The 16,238-nt window shown below is 58.5% G+C and overlaps 2 protein-coding genes across 5 annotated transcripts; one reads left to right on the forward strand and one right to left on the reverse strand.

The window, feature by feature from the left end:
• The first annotated feature begins 4,487 nt into the window (after positions 1-4,487).
• MFAP4 (microfibril associated protein 4) lies at positions 4,488-7,429 on the forward strand. Its single transcript, XM_069542943.1, has 6 exons — positions 4,488-4,965; positions 5,177-5,255; positions 5,464-5,618; positions 6,034-6,130; positions 6,207-6,389; positions 6,527-7,429. Exons 1-6 carry the CDS (start codon positions 4,960-4,962, stop codon positions 6,772-6,774), a joined length of 768 nt encoding a protein of 255 aa, XP_069399044.1. The 5' UTR covers positions 4,488-4,959; the 3' UTR covers positions 6,775-7,429.
• A 96-nt stretch (positions 7,430-7,525) lies between these two features.
• MAPK7 (mitogen-activated protein kinase 7) lies at positions 7,526-13,362 on the reverse strand. Of its 4 annotated transcripts, XM_069542940.1 has the most exons (7): positions 12,607-13,352; positions 11,882-12,118; positions 11,115-11,280; positions 9,178-10,256; positions 8,519-9,096; positions 8,125-8,258; positions 7,526-7,979 (listed from the first exon to the last, which is right to left on the reverse strand). In XM_069542940.1, exons 2-7 carry the CDS (start codon positions 12,111-12,113, stop codon positions 7,826-7,828), a joined length of 2,343 nt encoding a protein of 780 aa, XP_069399041.1. In that variant the 5' UTR covers positions 12,114-12,118; positions 12,607-13,352; the 3' UTR covers positions 7,526-7,825. The 4 variants fall into 4 exon arrangements, with proteins under 4 accessions (XP_069399041.1, XP_069399042.1, XP_069399040.1 ...); XM_069542941.1 differs by lacking the exon at positions 11,882-12,118 and having other exon boundaries at positions 12,607-13,362; XM_069542939.1 differs by lacking the exon at positions 12,607-13,352 and having other exon boundaries at positions 11,882-12,526.
• Positions 13,363-16,238: the final 2,876 nt, after the last annotated feature.

Genomic DNA, 16,238 nt, shown 5'->3' on the forward strand with positions numbered 1-16,238 from the left:
TGCTCACATCGTGAGTGCCCAGTGGTGACTGGCATGGTACAGGCACCCATAAACACTGAGAGATGCAAAGATGAAGGGATGTTTGTGCTTGTTCAGAGCTGACGGTGGTGAGAAGAACACTTGCTGGAAGCAGAATTCTGTGCCACTTGGTCTTCCTGATCAGGTGGAATGACCCTTGGCCACACATTTCACTTTGGGGCTCTAAGTCATCTCCAGGAAGGACATGAAGTGCAGGGCGCTTTGCAGCCCACAAAGGCACACCACCCTTGTTCCAGCCTGCCAGGCTCCCCGTGCTGCATGCACCCCCAGCCCCCGGCACCTGCAACCTCCTCAGGGCGCTGGGCCCCCAAACCCAGGCTTCTTCTCTGCAGCAGGGGCCAGCGCCTGGGCAGAGAGCTGCTCACCCCCAGCATCAGCACCTCAAGGTGGTTCCCTGGCTGTGGGGGTGGGTGGGGTGGGGAGGGTGCCACAGGACAACTAAGTGGAGCAGAGAGGACCCTCAGGGCAGGAAGACTCTTCTATACAGTGCTTTGTGTGTGTGTCGGGATGTGATGCAGGCTGCACAGCGCCAGGCATAACCACTCACATCAGCTGTGGGCTCCGAGTGACTCTGACCTGAGGGCGTGGGTCTGGTGAGGCTGTTGTTGGGGAGCTGCGCTTGTGTCAGGGCGGGGGTGTGGGGTCCGATGGGGTCTTCCTGGGAAAGACTGCCCCAGACCATGGCCTCTGCCTGCCTCTTGTTTATAGGAAAACTTTAGCCTCCTAGGTCTTCCCTGAATTCCAAAGAATAAGTTTCATCAGAGAAGTGAGTAAACGTAGAAACAATGGGAAGAAGACAAGTAAGACAAAATAATAATAGTTTAGCCATAAAACAAAGCCCAGGATCTTCGGTTCCTCCTAAGGGAACATGGACTGGATCGTGCAGTCTGAACCACAGCCTCTGAGTGCTGCAGAGACTGGACCCCTACCAGGTGGGAGAAACGCACTGCACACAGCCCACCGGCACGCAGATCCCAGCCTGGTGTGACCCAGAGGTGGATGACTGACATTCTGCAAACACCAGGCTGTCCCCTCACTGCCAGCCAATCAGAGAGCGGTACACAAGCTCATCACACACCTGGTGACCCCCTCCCGCACCGTGTGTTTAAAAACCCTCCCGCAGGGTTCCCCCATCCCCCACCATCCCACCTGTCATCACACTCTCCCCTCTGGCTCCAGGACTGCTGAGGCTGTGTCTGTCCACTGCCGCCGGCACAGGGGTGATGGGCTGGCCTGTGTCCTCAAACGTCACCTCCTGAAGCCCTGACCCCACGGTGGGCCTGATGTGATCTGATGTGATGCTCCACAGCACCCGTGGGGCCCCAGGGCCCTACCCCTTCCCCATCAGCCTCCCTCCCAGTGCAGGTGCAGCCTCTGGGGAGGGGCCTGGGGTCAGTGGCTCAGTCAGCCCCTCCTTCCTTACAGCAGGCAGCCCCTCACTCAGCTGGGGCTGGGGGACACACACCCAGCCTTCTCCAGCTCAGGTGGAAGGAGCGGTGCCCGCCTGCGGGAGATGAGGGACCTCATCTTTGGCTGTGGTCCCGGACGCTCTGCAGGCTGCCAGGCTTTCAGGACAAAATCAGCATCAGACCTGTATCATCCAGGATCTGGCAGGGAACCAAGGCAGACTTAGCTGCTCTGCTTTGTAGAGAATTTCATGAAGTGACTGTCACTGGGCTGTGGGCCTTAAGGAAGGCACCTGGGACCACCCTGGGCTGCAGGGATAAAGGGAGGAGGCAGGTCGTCAGGGCCAGCTGGGGTGGTTACATGGGAGCTGTCTTGGGGTGGAGAGGGGACACAGCCATTGCCAAACTAGGGTCCTGGCAGGGTGGGCCTGGGAGCACCTCTCCCCCCACGCCTAGCTGGTGCTTGCTAAGGGCCAAATTCAGCCAGCAGCTGGGCCCACCGGGCCAGAGCAGGACAGACAGGTGGAGCACAGTGGGCAGGTGACCCGTGCAAGGCCTGTGGGGTGGGGGCCGCAGCAGGCCTGTCCAGTGGGCCCACTGCCCCATCCCATCACCCCGAGTTCTCCCGCCTCCTGGCAATGCTGGTCAGAGAAGCCCCTCACTCACAGCAAGGGGACTTCCTCAGACTCATAACCAGAATAAACCAAGCAGCAAGGAACTGAGACCCAAGCTCAGGGCTGGCAGCCCAGGCAGAGCTGACGAGACCCAGCACCTCACCTGCAAAGTTACCGCTGCCCAGCCAGTGACCCAGGAGCAGACATGCTGGGGGTGACTGGCACTCCAATGGATTGGAGTGGATTCCCCCACCCTGGCTTAAATCAACACCTCCCACAGTGGGTCCCAGGGCAGCAGATTAGATCTGCAAAACCAACCAACCATTCCAGGCAGGGGCTCCCCCAAACCCAGGAAGACATGTCCATGCTCGGTGGCCAATAAACATGCCCACTAATATGTCTTCAGGACATTCAAGGGTTTCCATCAGACACCACCTTCACAGGGAGTGCATGGGGCCAGATTTCTGTCCCTGAAGAGTGCATCTAAACCCTACCACACCCAACAAGCAGAATGCCTGCTTTGCTGACCCACGTGAAGGTTTTAAGAAAAAATTAACAAGCAAAATACAATAGGGACCACCTCACTCCTTAATTACCCCATCTTTCCTCTTCTGTTTTTGGTGTGTGTGTTCTGGGTTTCTTCGGGGGCAGGGGGTGGGGCCTAGGCTTATTAGCTGTACTCGGCAGAAGTCTTTGATGCCAGAATTAGGACATGTTTATTAGTATTTTTTTTTAAGTTTACATTTTATTAGTTTTGAAGACTGATTATCCATTACTTTCCTTGCTGTAGCCTGTGCTAAAATTAGCTGAAAGAATAGATGTCTTAGGATTAGATTCAGCTGTGTGTAACAGGAAAAAGCCCAAAGAGGCTTAAAACTAGATAGAAGTTCCTTTCTCTGCGGCCTGAAAGAGGCCTGGGGAAGGGCAGTCAGGGCTGGCTCTCGACCATGCCACGAAGTCCAAGGGACTGAGCTCCTCCCTGATCACCCCCTACCACCCATGGGAGGGGCCTCCTCCTCCCTGTCCAGCTGCTGTGCCCACAGACAGGTCAGAGGGCTCAGAGAAGAGGGAAGAGCAGCTGCCTTTGCACCACATCCATGTGCATCTTTTTGGCCAGATTTCAGACATGTGGCCTCAGTAAGGGAGGCTGGACCACTGGGGCTAGTGAAGAGGCAGGACCTCACTACTCAAGACTAAGGGAAGAACGGCTCTTGAGAGGAAGACCACCGTCTCTTCCACAGATGAGGCTAAAAGTCCCATTTCAGGCAATCTGTTCACAGCAGAAAAATTATTACACAATTATTACATTTATGATGATGAGGGTGACTATTCACTACATAGTTATCAACCGTGGGCCCTGCGCCAGGCACCTGGTGTGTTCCCAACCACAGGCCTCGTTCTACAGAGGGGCTAACCAAGGCCCAAAGAGGCTAGGGAAACTGTCCAAAGTTACGCAGCTAACAGGTGGCACAACTTGGACTTGGGTGCAGGCAGACTGGCTCCAGGTTCCCCCAGGACACACACAGCTATGAAGAGAAGACCGTCATCAGCGTTCACAAACTCAAGGGGCCAGGACTCAGGAGGGAGAAGGGGCCGGGGCCGGCGCTGCTCTTACTTTGAGCCTTTGCACATCTCATCCGCTCAACCAACACTGCTCCTCAACACACGTGACGTGTGTGATGAACTGTCTGGTGCCTGCATTTGCCACTCCGTGGGCAGCCAACACAGCAGGTGCTCAGATGTCTGACCCACAAGTGGGCCGCGACACCAGCGACACCAGCCCAACAACGGTCAAGGCCAAGTAAGGAGCAGGCAGGTGGCCCCTCAGGGAACAGAGCGGGCTCAGCTGGGACCTCCTCGGGACAAGCCTGGTGTGGCTGGGCTGCACTTCGGGGGTCACAAGCAGCCATGGTTGAGGCCCTCCAGGTGGGCCAGAGTCACACTTAACTCTCCTGTCAAGTCCAAGATGAGAAGCCCAGCCTCAGGCCTGAGGCCACGGGGAGGCCTGGAGTAGGGGGCAGGGGAAGGAGGCGGTAGGGAAGGTGGCAGGGTGGCCCCCAGGGAAGACTGTCCTGGAAGCCTGAGCAGAGGCCGGAGCCCTGAGAGAGGGAGCCTGAGGCAGAGACGGAGCCGGAGGCTCAGGGGGCAGGACGCGAGGTGGGCTTCAGGGCTGAGGCAACTGACTGAGGTGGGACGGGCCCAGTGAAGGCATTTGGAAGACGGCGATGGGGCAAGAGAAAGAAAAACAGAGGAGGACTGTGTGAGAGGGGGAGGGAGGGGGCCTGCTGCAGGGGGCTGGAGAGGGGCCCTGGCTTGGGCTGGCAGACAGCCCTTGGACGCCTGCGGCCTGTGCTCACAGCTCAGCAATGTCCCAGCCCTGCCAGGAGACGCCCGGCCCCAGCCTGGGCCCCGGCACGGCCCCCTCATCGGGAGCTCTGGAGCTACCCCCCACCCCACCTCTGCTCCCCGGAACGGGCCTCCCCTCCCCAGAACCTAGACATACCCCCACACCCTCACCCCAGCCTTCCCCTGGACAAAGACCACGGCTAATGAAACCCAGGCCAGGGAAGGAGGGAGAAAATAAACAGACATGAGCAGGGGGGCCGTCAGGAAGCAGGGCAGGGGCTGGGGTGCCGGCGGAGGGGTCCGGGGGTGTCTGCGGGGCGTGGACGTCCTCTGCGATTTGCCCAGACAGGCCTAATGAGATCCAGGTGGTCCCTTGGCCCAGGCCCATCCCGGGTCCCCGACAGCATGAGTGGAGCGGGGGAGGGGAAGGGGTGCTGCAGCCGTGGGGCGGGGCAGGCGGCTGGCTGGGGGCCCAGCACATAACTCTGGGCGGACAGAGTCTGGGACAGCAGACACCCAGCCGCTGGAGCCCAGCTCGGAGCCCAGCTCGCAGCATGGAGGTACGGGGCTGGGAAGAGGGCCGTATGGGCTGAGCCCACCGTGCGCAGAGGGCCCTCACGGACAGACGGGGGCTGTCGCAAGCCTGTCCCAGAGGAGGTGGAGGTGGCAGGGCAGACCAGGGGCTCCTGGCGGGGCTGGCTCCTGTGAGGGGCAAGTGCAGGGAGACAGGGGCTCCAGGGCTGGGTGCTGACCCTGCTCTCCTGTCGCCAGGCCCTCCTGGTCCTGCCGCTGCTGCTACTGCTCTCCGCTGGCCCCTGCGCTCCCCAGCTCCTGGGGATCCGGGGAGATGGTAAGCTGCCTCGCTCCTGGCCGGCAGGCTGGGTGACAGGCTGGGCGAGGGGCTGTCCCAGGCCCTCACAGCTGGGAGTGGGGCTGGCTGAACCTGTTAAGATGGGGCGGGTGGGCCAGCCAGTTGGCACCCCTGGCCTAGGGAGGGAGGCAGGCATGGGGTGCGGAGGTGTCTGTCGCCTCAGGCCCCTTCTCCTCACCTGCCCCAGCTCTGGAGAAGTCGTGCCTCCAGCTGCCCCTGGACTGTGATGACATCTACGCCCAGGGCTACCAGGCGGATGGCGTGTACCTCATCTACCCCTCAGGCCCCAGCGTGCCCGTGCCTGTCTTCTGCGACATGACCACGGAGGGCGGGAAGTGGACGGTGAGTGGAGGGGGGACAGGGGGCACATTGCATGGCTGTGAGCCTGGGACGATGCTCACAGCAGTGTGTGGAGCGCCACCACCCCCAAACACTAGGCACCTAAGGTAGGTTAGGGGCTGCACTGCATCGCACCATAACCCTGGGAGCAAGGTGCCCCTTACAAATGACAGTCTGGAGCCCAGAGAGGTGCAGTAACTTGCCCAAGTCACACAGCCAGTGCCAGACTCCACCCCAGGTGCCTGAACTCCAGCCCGCCGGCTCCCTCCACCTGCTCTTGCCCCCGGGGCCAGCACGCACCTCCTCTTGGCCCCCACTTGGTCCTTTCACAAACCACCTTAGCCTCACAGGGTCTGTGCCTGGGTGAGGGCACTGCCCCCAGCCCCTCAGGCACCCAGGCCCACCCTCTCTGCTCCAGGTTTTCCAGAAGAGATTCAACGGCTCAGTGAGCTTCTTCCGGGGCTGGAATGACTACAAGCTGGGCTTTGGCCGGGCTGACGGGGAGTACTGGCTGGGTAAGGCAGGGCCCAGTGGGCTGGGGGCCCCTGGAGCCAGGGCCCCGCTGACCAGCCAACTGCACCCCCTTCTCAGGGCTGCAGAACATGCACCTGCTGACACTGAAGCAGAAGTACGAGCTGCGGGTGGACCTGGAGGACTTTGAGAACAACACGGCCTTCGCCAAGTACGCCGACTTCTCCATCTCACCCAACGCCGTCAGCGCGGAGGAGGACGGCTACACCCTCTACGTGTCAGGCTTTGAGGACGGCGGGGCAGGTACACTCCGCCATTTGTGTGGGGCTGGGGGTGGGGAAGGGCGCTGGGCCCAAGCACCGCCACTCCGCGTCTGGCTCAGGGGGCCCTCCCAGGCCGCCCTCCTATCTCAGCTGCCCTGTGCCCCACCCCTCCGCCAGGCGACTCGCTGACCTACCACAGCGGCCAGAAGTTCTCCACCTTTGACCGAGACCAGGACCTCTTCGTGCAGAACTGTGCAGCGCTCTCCTCGGGCGCCTTCTGGTTCCGCAGCTGCCACTTCGCCAACCTCAACGGCTTCTACCTGGGCGGCTCCCACCTCTCCTACGCCAATGGCATCAACTGGGCCCAGTGGAAGGGCTTCTACTACTCGCTCAAGCGCACCGAGATGAAGATCCGCCGGGCCTGAGGGGCTGGCCCCCTCGCGGCCCACCGCCCCTTCCCCATCCCACCCAGCTCACCGGCAGCTCCGCTGCTCTCAGCACCGCCTCGGCCAGGCCCCCGTGGTTCCAGCTGGATGTCCCCATCACATCCCTGGCATCCACCTCTCGGCCAGGCCCCTGCTCCCTGCCACCCGAGGCTATGCTGCCGCAGCGTCCCACACCTCCAAAAGGCACCGCGGTCCAGCCCGGACTCAGACCCTGTCCCGAAGGACACGGGGCTGTGTCCCACTTTAGCCAGATTCCTGACCGCGGCCTCTGCCGGCCGAGCCTGTAGACCTCTCCTGGCATCTGCCAGGCTACCCCAGCAGTCCCACTGGCTGGCCCTTCACCCTCCTCCCACCCCCGTGTTCCCCTGGCGTGAGCACCATGGCCCGGCCCCACTGCACTCATGCTCAGCGGCCCCCTGCCTGCCTGACCCAGGCACCTGAAGCGCAACACCCAAACTGTATTTCGCCACAGCTCCCACAGGCCACCCTAAAACGCCACAGCCAAGGCGGGCACAGATGTGAGGTCCCCCCACCCGCCCCGGGGGTGAGTGTGACTGTGCGAGGGTCAGAGGACCACCTCTGTGGGGCTGGGAGCAGGTGGGAGTGGAGGTCTCAATAAACCTCAGGACCTGAACGAACCGGCCTTACTGTTGTGCACGCAGATACCTTTGCCTGCCCCCATGACGGCACACTGTCCTCGACTCCGAAAACACACCCTGGAGACAGGCACTAGAGGAGACCTTGTATTTCACAGGCAACCTTCCGAGGGCAAAAAAACTGTCATCATAATAATGTAATAATAATAATAATAAAATTATGATACTGAAAAGAATCGCTTGGGGGAGGGGCTCCCCCTCTTGGTGTGGCTTGTGCTGGCTCAGGTGGCTGCTTAAGGCCACAGGGTGGGTCTGAGATGAAGCTGCAGAATGATCTGAGCTGATTCCCCGACCGGGCGCAGGGCTCCAGCAGGACAGTCCTGCAGATCTCGGAGCTGGGTCTGCCCCTGGCAGCAAGGCACGGACTGCGGGACTCAGGGCTCCTGGAGGTCAGGCAGGTCGGCCAGCAGCATGGGGGAATCCATCTGGATCTCACGCTGCAGGGACTCGATGTCGGCAGGGTTCATGCCGTGGCCCTCGAGCCAGTCAGCGAGCAGGGAGGCTGAGAGCGAGGCTGAGTCTGCTTGGCTGTGGGTGCGGCGGGGAGACGGGGTGAGAGGCTCCTCCTGCAGAGGGAGCCCCAACCGACAGCCCTACCAAACCCAGAGCCCCACCGGACCCAGAGCCCCATTGGACCCACAGCCCAACTCAAAAGGTCAGACCCAGCTCTTACCCGTCTTGTGGCCCATCAGCCACACCCATGTCAAAAGACTGGTTTAGGAATTCCTCCAGGTCAAAGCCAACACCATAGCCAGCTCCACTGCCCTTGGGGGTGCCCGAGAACACGGGGGGCAAAGGGTCCTCCACCTGCAGGGGATGACGGCAGCTCACAACACAGGCACCACCAAGAGCAGACTGAGGTTGGCAGGGTGCCCGGCCATGATACAGCCCCACCCATGCCCGGGCCTGGACAGCAGCGGTGACAGCGCCAGCCTCAAAAAACCCTGAGCGTGGGCTGGGGTCTCCAACAATCTGCTCGTCAGCATTAGGCTCTGGCCTCAACAACCTCAGAGCCCACCTCCCCCGCGTCAGACCCAGGCATCCCCATGACCAGGCCTCTCTCTCACCTGCGACTTGGACAGCTGCTGGGTCACCAGGGTGACGTCAGGTGACTCCGATGTGGAGGGCTGTGGGGCCCCCCCGGGGTCTGGAGGGGGTGGGCCAGAGGGGAAGTAAGGGAGAACACTCAGGGCACTGGGGCCGGGCAGCCCAGGGGGCGGCACCAGTGGCTGGGGGGCCAGAAGGCTGGAGGTGGCAGTGGTCTGGGGAGCAGCAGGGCCAGCTGCAGGTGCAGGGGGTGGGCAGGCCGGCTGTGGCAGGGGCCCAGTGGGCTGGGTGGCAGGGCCAGCGGGAGGGCTGGGGGGCCGGGCTGTGGGCGCGGGGGCAGGGGGCTGGGCCATGCGAGTCCAACGCTCCAGCAGGCTGCGGTCGTTTTCACTGAGCACCAGCCCAGCCAGGGGGTCAGCGGAGGGGCCCCCCGAGACCCCCGCGCCCCGCTCCTTGCGCTCGCGCTCCTGCCGCCTCTTCTCCCGCTCCTTGGCCCGCTCCTGCCGCCGTCGGCGTTTCTCTTCCCGCTCCCGCTGGCGCTCCTGAGCAGTCACCGGCTTCCGAGGCTCAGGAGCTTCCAGGGGGGCACTGGGGCCATCTGTGAGGAGGATGGGAAGGTAAGGTAAGAGTCAGTCCAGGCAGGGGTTCCCCCTCTGCCCCCCATTCCCCAGCCAGGCACCTCGGAGCCGGCTCCGCAAGGACTTGAGCAAGGCAGCCTTGAGGGCAGCCTTGGTGTTGTCTGAGATGGCCCCCTCCTTCTTTGGAGGGGCTGGTTCACTGGCTGGTGGGGGCGGTTGCAGGGTCAGATCGATGGTGTCGGGCGCAGGGCCAGGGCACGGCAGTGGGGCTGGTGGAGGGGACTCCATGGCGCAGTCCCCACTCGGAGCCCAGGGGCTGGGCATTTCCACGTCGGGGCAGCTGGGCTCGCTGGCCACAGGCTGCAGGGAAGGCTGGAAGCGGATCTGCTGGCGAATGCCCTCACGCCGTGCGTGGAAGTCCTCGATCTCCGCCACGATGGCCTCCTTAATGCGCTCCCGCGTGAGGGCTTCGCGGTCAAAGGCAAAGTCAAAGGGCGGGGCACAGTCAGGCTCGTCGTCAGGGTCATGGTACTTGGCCAGGAAGGGGTGGCGGAGGGCAGCAGCTGCAGAGACACGGGCGCTGGGCTCGAAACGTAGCATGCGCCCCAGTAGGGAGAGCGCCTGGCGGTCAGCACCCGGGTACACCGTCTCCCAGGGCACAGGCTGGCGTGGTGGCAGGCTCTGGATATAGGCCCGCACCCTCTCAGCTCCCACAGCCTGAATCACGGCCGGCGACGGGGTACCCAGCACCGTCATGATCAGCTGCAGCTGGTGCACATAGTTTTTGCCTGGGAAGAGTTGGCGCCGGGCCAGCATCTCCCCAAAGATGCAGCCCACGGACCACAGGTCAATGGCCTGCGTGTACTCGTGCAGCGAGAGCATGAGCTCGGGGGCGCGGTACCAGCGAGTGGCCACATACTCAGTCATGAAGTACTGGTGCTCAGCGGGCGAGGTGCACAGGCCACGGGCCATGCCAAAGTCCCCAATCTTGAGCTCGCAGTTCTCGTTCACCAGCAGATTGGAGGGCTTGAGGTCGCGGTGGATGACCTGAGCCGAGTGCATGTACTTGAGGCCCCGCAGCAGCTGGTACAGGAAGTAGCGCACATGCTCCAGTGTCAGCGGCTGTGAGGAGTGGATGATTTGGTGCAGGTCGCTCTCCATCAGGTCCAGGACCACGTAGCTGAGAGGCAGGGGAGAGACGCAGGCTGTCTTGCCCAAACTCCAACCCCACTGTCACCACGCCCTCCCAGCTCCAGACAGGTCAAGGTCTTACTCTTAGACCCTGCAGGGGCTGCCCGCATGGTATCAAGATTCTCTACAACTTTTCCATGGACTCAAGTGAAATCACTTTTCTCTCCAGGCCTAGCTTTTCTCATCAGAGAAAACATGAGGCTGGACTAGACCAGCCTGGCCCCCAGGGTTTAGTTTGGGGGCCCTCTTCGTTGTGTGGTAGTGGCTGCTTGAAAGGCTATGATGAAAATTTAAAGGCTTCTGCAATCTGCAGGACAGTGTTCTGTGACTGACTAGTGACGTCTGCTACTGGAATAGGAAAGAACAGACATAGGATGAATACCCTACATTTGCCATGCTATATACTGAGATTCTGGGCTTCCCAGGTGGCACCAGCAGTAAAGAACCCACCTGCCAACGCAGGAGACGCGGGTTCGATCTCTGAGTCAGGAAAGATCTCTTGGAGGAGGGCATGGGAACCCACTTGAGCATCCTTGCCTGGAGAATCCCCATGGACAGAGGAGCCTGGCAAGCTACAGTCCACAGGGTCGCAAAGAGTCAAGACATGACTGAAGTGACTTAGCATGCACACATACTGAGATTCTATAAACCTGTCACTTCTACACTTTCTTTGAAGAAATCATAGCTGTCCCTGGCAAACCCTTAGGGAGCACTGGTCCTGGAGTCATGGGAATTTCCCCAGCCTACCCTACATTAGGTTCAGCTGCCCTTCCAGAACTTTAGCAGAGTGGCTCCAGCCTTCAGAAAAGGTGCCAACTCTGCCTCCCTCCCTATCCCTGCTCCTTACACAGATTTGAACTCGCCATAGGGTACAGTGGGCCTCAGGATGTCCTTTATGGCAATGATGTTGTCATGCTTGAAGTGCTTGAGGATCTTCAGCTCTCTGAGGGTCCGCTTGGCATTGGTCACCACGTCAAAAGCATTAGGGATCTTCTTAATGGCCACCTGCTGGCCTGGGGAACAGGGGAAAAGTAGATGCCACTTGGGATAGCTGGTGAGCTGCAGAGTAGCACATGGCCTCTTTCGATATGCTATGCATGTGACAACAGCTACCACAGAGGACCTACTATGTGCCAGATCCTGTGCTGAGCACAGTAGGTACATGACCACATCTCCCCTTCACCTCTGTCCCAAGGCAGGTACACAGCTCAAAGTCACAGACATGGAGACCTGGGCACAGCAATTTGTTGGGCACACTGCACAGCTAGTTAGCAGTACCGCCCTACACTCTGTGCGTCTCAGGCCTCTTCATCCCACCACCAACCCAATGCCTGCTGTCTGCTCCACAACGCACTCCGGTGAACCTCCATTCTGATATCACCCAGACTGTCACCTTTCTAAGGAGGAAGCAGACTGCTGCGCTGGCAGAGCCACCAGAGTTTCTAGAGACCCGAGCCCAACACAGAGGCCGGCCCCCAGACAGCGCCCAACCCCTGCTTGCTGACTTGACTGAGATTTCACATCCCAGCTTCTCTGCTGGCTGCTGGGACGGCGGGTCCCACCCCCCCCAGGACTTGGTTCCCACACATGAGAGCGGCCGGGAGGGTCGCTCACCAGTGAGGCGGCGGCGCGCGGAGGACACTACCCCGTAGGCCCCGTTGCCAATGGTCTCGATGATCTCGTACTCGTCCCCCACGTCGAAGGTCACGTCGAAGGACCGCGCCTTCAGCAGGGCCAGGTTCTTGGCCGCCACCGAGGAGGCGGTGCCAGCGGGTTCCGCTTTCACCGGCCCAGGGGGCTCCCCGGAACCGTCCTCACCGTCGTCCTCCTTCAGGGGCTCGGCCATGGCGTCTGCGTGGACACGCGGGCGAGGAGGGGCCCGGCCCCGGACTCAGGGGCCCCTCGGAGGCTCCAGACCCGCAGGCCGAGCAGCACGTGCACTCCGCGTCCCGCACGCTCGGGAGCCCCCAGCTCAATCCAGCGCGGGAAGCGGGGTCGGCGGTGGGGGAGGCGCCGCGAGGCGCGGTCCAGGAAGAAAGCGAGGGGCGGGCCGCCCGCTCTTCTTGGTCCTCACTAGGCTAATGGTGCCTCACCCCGACGCCGCTCGGGCCCTCGACGCCGCCCAGGCGTTCAGCCCCGGGGTCGGGGTTGGGGGGTGGGACCCGAATACCCGCTCCCTCAATAGGTCTGGCAGCCGCCACCACCTCAGCGGAACGCTCAACTCCGCCGGTCTCCCGCCCCGCCCCCTCAAGACCACTCCCCTCAGCCTCTGACCAGTCCTTGAATGGCCTTTACTGAGGTCCCCACCCCTTCCACTTGCTCCCCCAATCCGCGCCTACCTTCCGAGGAAGCCACGCCTTCACCCGCGCCCGCGCCTTGGTCCAGTCTCCAGGAGGGAACCACCCAACCCGCGCTCGGCGCTTAACCGGGGCGCGGCCGCCTGGCTCGGTCCTCGGATGCAGGCGCGCCAGCAGCCCCGGGAGCCGCGAGACTGCGAGGCACCGCCTCCTACGTGCGCGCGCGCGCGCATCCGCTCCGATCTTCCAGGTCCTCTCTGGTCAGTTGCTGGTGGCCTCGGGATCTTGGAGGGCTGTTACCGGTAGTTACCATCACTCAGTCCCCTTTAGGCCCCTCTTCCCTTATCAGCCCCTATAAGCCCGAGTTTTGCGTCCCCCGTTTTCCCGATGGGCCCCGGAAGCCTGGCGCTTGGGAATGCGTGGTCCCAGGTAGACGGTGATCCGTCACATCCAACCACAGAGATCCCGGTCCTCCGGGTTCTAGAGCGTCGGCTCAAAGCCGCCCTGACTTCCGGTATCTGTCCTCTCAGCTCAGCTTCCGGCGCCCCGGACTTCGGCCAGCGGTTCGCTAGCCTCTGCCGTGAACCTTCCGTGGGGCGGCTCCGTCCAGCGACTCCCGCGCTGTGGCTGCAGGGCAGCAGGCAGGGCCACAGGGTCAGCTGCGCCTGGAGGAGGCAGAGCTCCGCCGGAGCCAGTGCCCTGCCAATCTTCAGGGCCCGCGTTCGACCTCGCAGCGAGTGCGCGCCGAGCGCTGATCCTCTGCGTCCTGAGGCGGCTCACGGGAGGTCGTGTGTCCTCCAGTGACTGAGGAGAAGAGAGCCAGGGGGCGGGGATCCCAGAAGTTAGGCCTGAGGGCCCTAGGGAGGGTCCATCCCTTAGACTGGAAAGGAATTTTGTTTACATTCCCCACTGTTGGGAGGTTTATTTTTTACTAAAACATACTTACAGGAAGTTCCACACAGCGTAAGTGTATGAATAAATTCACAAACTGAACATATCAGTATATCGAAGTCACGTGGAGGAAAAAAAAAAATCGAGAACATTTCCAGCACTTCAGAAACCCTTTCTCTTTTCTAGTGGTTACAACTTCTTTCTGTTGACTCTTTTCCATACTTTGGGGGTCGGTTGCCGTGAATTCTAGGAGATTCACTGGGGCCCATACATTAAGATGGAAAAGTGGAGATTGCATTTTAAAAATAGAACATCAGGGAAAATGTCTGAGAGCGTAACGTCAGCTCTAGGACAAATAAATGGAGAAGGCAATGGCACCCCCACTCCAGTACTCTTGCCTGGAAAATCCTGTGGACGGAGGAGCCTGGTAGGCTGCAGTCCATGGGGTCGCTAAGAGTCGGATATGACTGACCGACTTCACTTTCACTTTTCACTTTCATGCATTGAAGAAGGAAATGGCAACCCGCTCCAGTGTTCTTGCCTGGAGAATCCCAGGGACGGGGGAGCCTGGTGGGCTGCTGTCTCTGGGGTCGCACAGAGTCGGACACAACTGAAGTGACTTAGCAGCAGCAGCAGCAGGACAAATAAATACCTCGTATTTAAACATGGAAAGATCACTTGGACCTCCTGAGTTAACCATACCTTTGGTTCTGGTTTTCCTGAAAGCATAGCAAAAAGCCAAATTATCTGTTACATGATTTGCCTTGACCATTAATAAACCATATTCATGGGGAGTGGACATTTTCTGCACTGAGTTCTGAAAACATTTCCATGATGGCCTTTCCTTAAGTGACACGGTAGACAACCTTCCTTAACTCTGACGTATGTGTGCATTAAGTTCTGCAGTGTCCATCAGTGAAAAGAGAGGGCATAAACCTGCAGGACCCAGAAACATGTCTTCTCAGGGAACCCAATGCCCAGTTCTGTGACAATCTGGTCTGCTAAAGGAATAAAGCATAAGATAGCAGAAAAGACCCATACATTTTGAATGCTTTAAATACTTCTTTAGAAATATTTCAGCTAGAATTGGTATACAAGTTATAGACGATTCAACTTTCTCTGGCAAAACCTCCCTGTTTCTCATTTACTTTTTAAAAAATATTTTACTTATTTGTTTGGCTGCACTGAGTGGCTCCAGAGCATGCAAAGTCAGTAGCTGCAGCACACAGGCTTAGTTGGTCTGGGGCATGTGGGATCCTACCTAGTTCTCCAACCAGGCATTGAACCCACCGATCCCTGCATTACAAGACAGATTCTTAACCACTGAACCACCAGAGAAGTCCCTTCATTTACATTTGAATTCATCATGAGCTGCTTTACTTCTCCCCCTACTAGACCCTGACTCTGTCCTGAGAAAGTTGTCAGTTATCTAACATTCTCCAGCCTTGCCTTATGAGCTTACTTCATATGACACAACTGACTACTTCAAGAAAAAGTTTTCTCATGTGGCTCAAAATTCAAATCATAATAAATAGGTTCAAGTGAAAATCCTGGTCTCACGCCAGGTGGCTGATTTTATAGTTTCCTGTTGGGCTTCCCTTGTGGCTCAGCTGGTAAAGAATCCTGCAAGGTGGGAGACCTGGGTTTGATCCCTGGGTTGGGAAGATCTGGAGAAGGGAAAGGCTACCCACTCCAGTATTCTGGCCTGGGGACACAACTGAGCCACTTTCACTTTCATTGGAAGTAAAAAAGAAACAATAAAAATCCGAAACACACAAATACAACTATACATTCTTTGTCCCCTTGACAAAATATAGCAAATCATTTACACTTTTCCTGAAATCATTAAGTATCAAAAACCAGAGGGATCTCTCATTCTTCTTATAACAGCTTTTTTTTTTGAGATATAATTCACATACTGTAGAACATTTATAGTGTACAATTCAGTACATGAATTTAGTAGGTTCACAGAGTTGTGCAACCATCACTCCACCCAATTTTAGAACATTGTCATCAACTCAAAAGAAAGCCATTAGTCACTCCTGATTTCCCCTCACCAGCCCCTGGCAATCACTAATCTACTTCCTGTCTCCAGACTGCCTATTCTGGATGTTTCAGATCAATGCAATCATATACTCTGCGACCTTGAGACCTTTTGTATTTGACTTTTTTCACTCAGCCTAATGTTTTCCAGGTTCATCCTTGTATCAGAACTTCATTTTTATTTTTAAAGCTGAATATGTTACACTGTATAGATAGACCACATTTGTTTATCCCATCATCAGCTGATGGACATTAGGGTTCCTTCCACTTTTTGGCTGGTGTGACTAATTGTGCTCTGGACATTCACAGACAAGGTTTGTGTGGACCCAGGCTTTCCGAGCTCTTGGGTACAGATCTAAGGGTATGATTGCTGGGTCATATGGTAAACTTTTTAAACATTTTGAGGAACTGCCAAACTGTTTCCTTTAGTGGTCACACCAGTTCACTATCTCCCCAGTGTATTTGAGGGTTGCAATTTCTCCACATCCTCACCAGCACTTATTATTTTCTTATTTTTCTTTTTTAAATTGTAGTCATCCTGGTGGGTATGAAGTAGTATGTCATTGTGGTTTTGATTTGCATTACTCTCATGACTTCTCAGGGCTTCCCTGGTGGCTCAGAGGTTAAAGCCTCTGCCTGCAATGCAGGAGACCTGGGTTTGATCCCTGGGTCGGGAAGATCCCCTGGAGAAGGAAATGGCAACCCACCCCAGTATTCTTGCCTGGAGAATCCCATGGACG

The sequence above is a fragment of the Ovis canadensis genome, chromosome 11, assembly GCF_042477335.2.
Source record: "Ovis canadensis isolate MfBH-ARS-UI-01 breed Bighorn chromosome 11, ARS-UI_OviCan_v2, whole genome shotgun sequence".
Taxonomy (NCBI): Eukaryota; Metazoa; Chordata; class Mammalia; order Artiodactyla; family Bovidae; genus Ovis; species Ovis canadensis.

What these genes read in the sequence shown, in the direction of transcription:
- MFAP4 (XM_069542943.1), top strand. An exon ending in CGGAGGGCGGGAAGTGGACG is followed by an intron (nt 5,619 to 6,033) that starts GTGAGTGGAGGG and finishes TCTCTGCTCCAG; the next exon opens with GTTTTCCAGAAGAGATTCAA. An exon ending in CTTTGAGGACGGCGGGGCAG is followed by an intron (nt 6,390 to 6,526) that starts GTACACTCCGCC and finishes CCCCTCCGCCAG; the next exon opens with GCGACTCGCTGACCTACCAC.
- MAPK7 (XM_069542940.1), bottom strand. Translation starts at nt 12,113, where the DNA reads ATGGCCGAGCCCCTGAAGGAGGACGACGGTGAGGACGGTTCCGGGGAG. An exon ending in CTTGCGGAGCCGGCTCCGAG is followed by an intron (nt 9,097 to 9,177) that starts GTGCCTGGCTGG and finishes TCCTCCTCACAG; the next exon opens with ATGGCCCCAGTGCCCCCCTG. An exon ending in GCTGATGGGCCACAAGACGG is followed by an intron (nt 7,980 to 8,124) that starts GTAAGAGCTGGG and finishes CCGCACCCACAG; the next exon opens with CCAAGCAGACTCAGCCTCGC.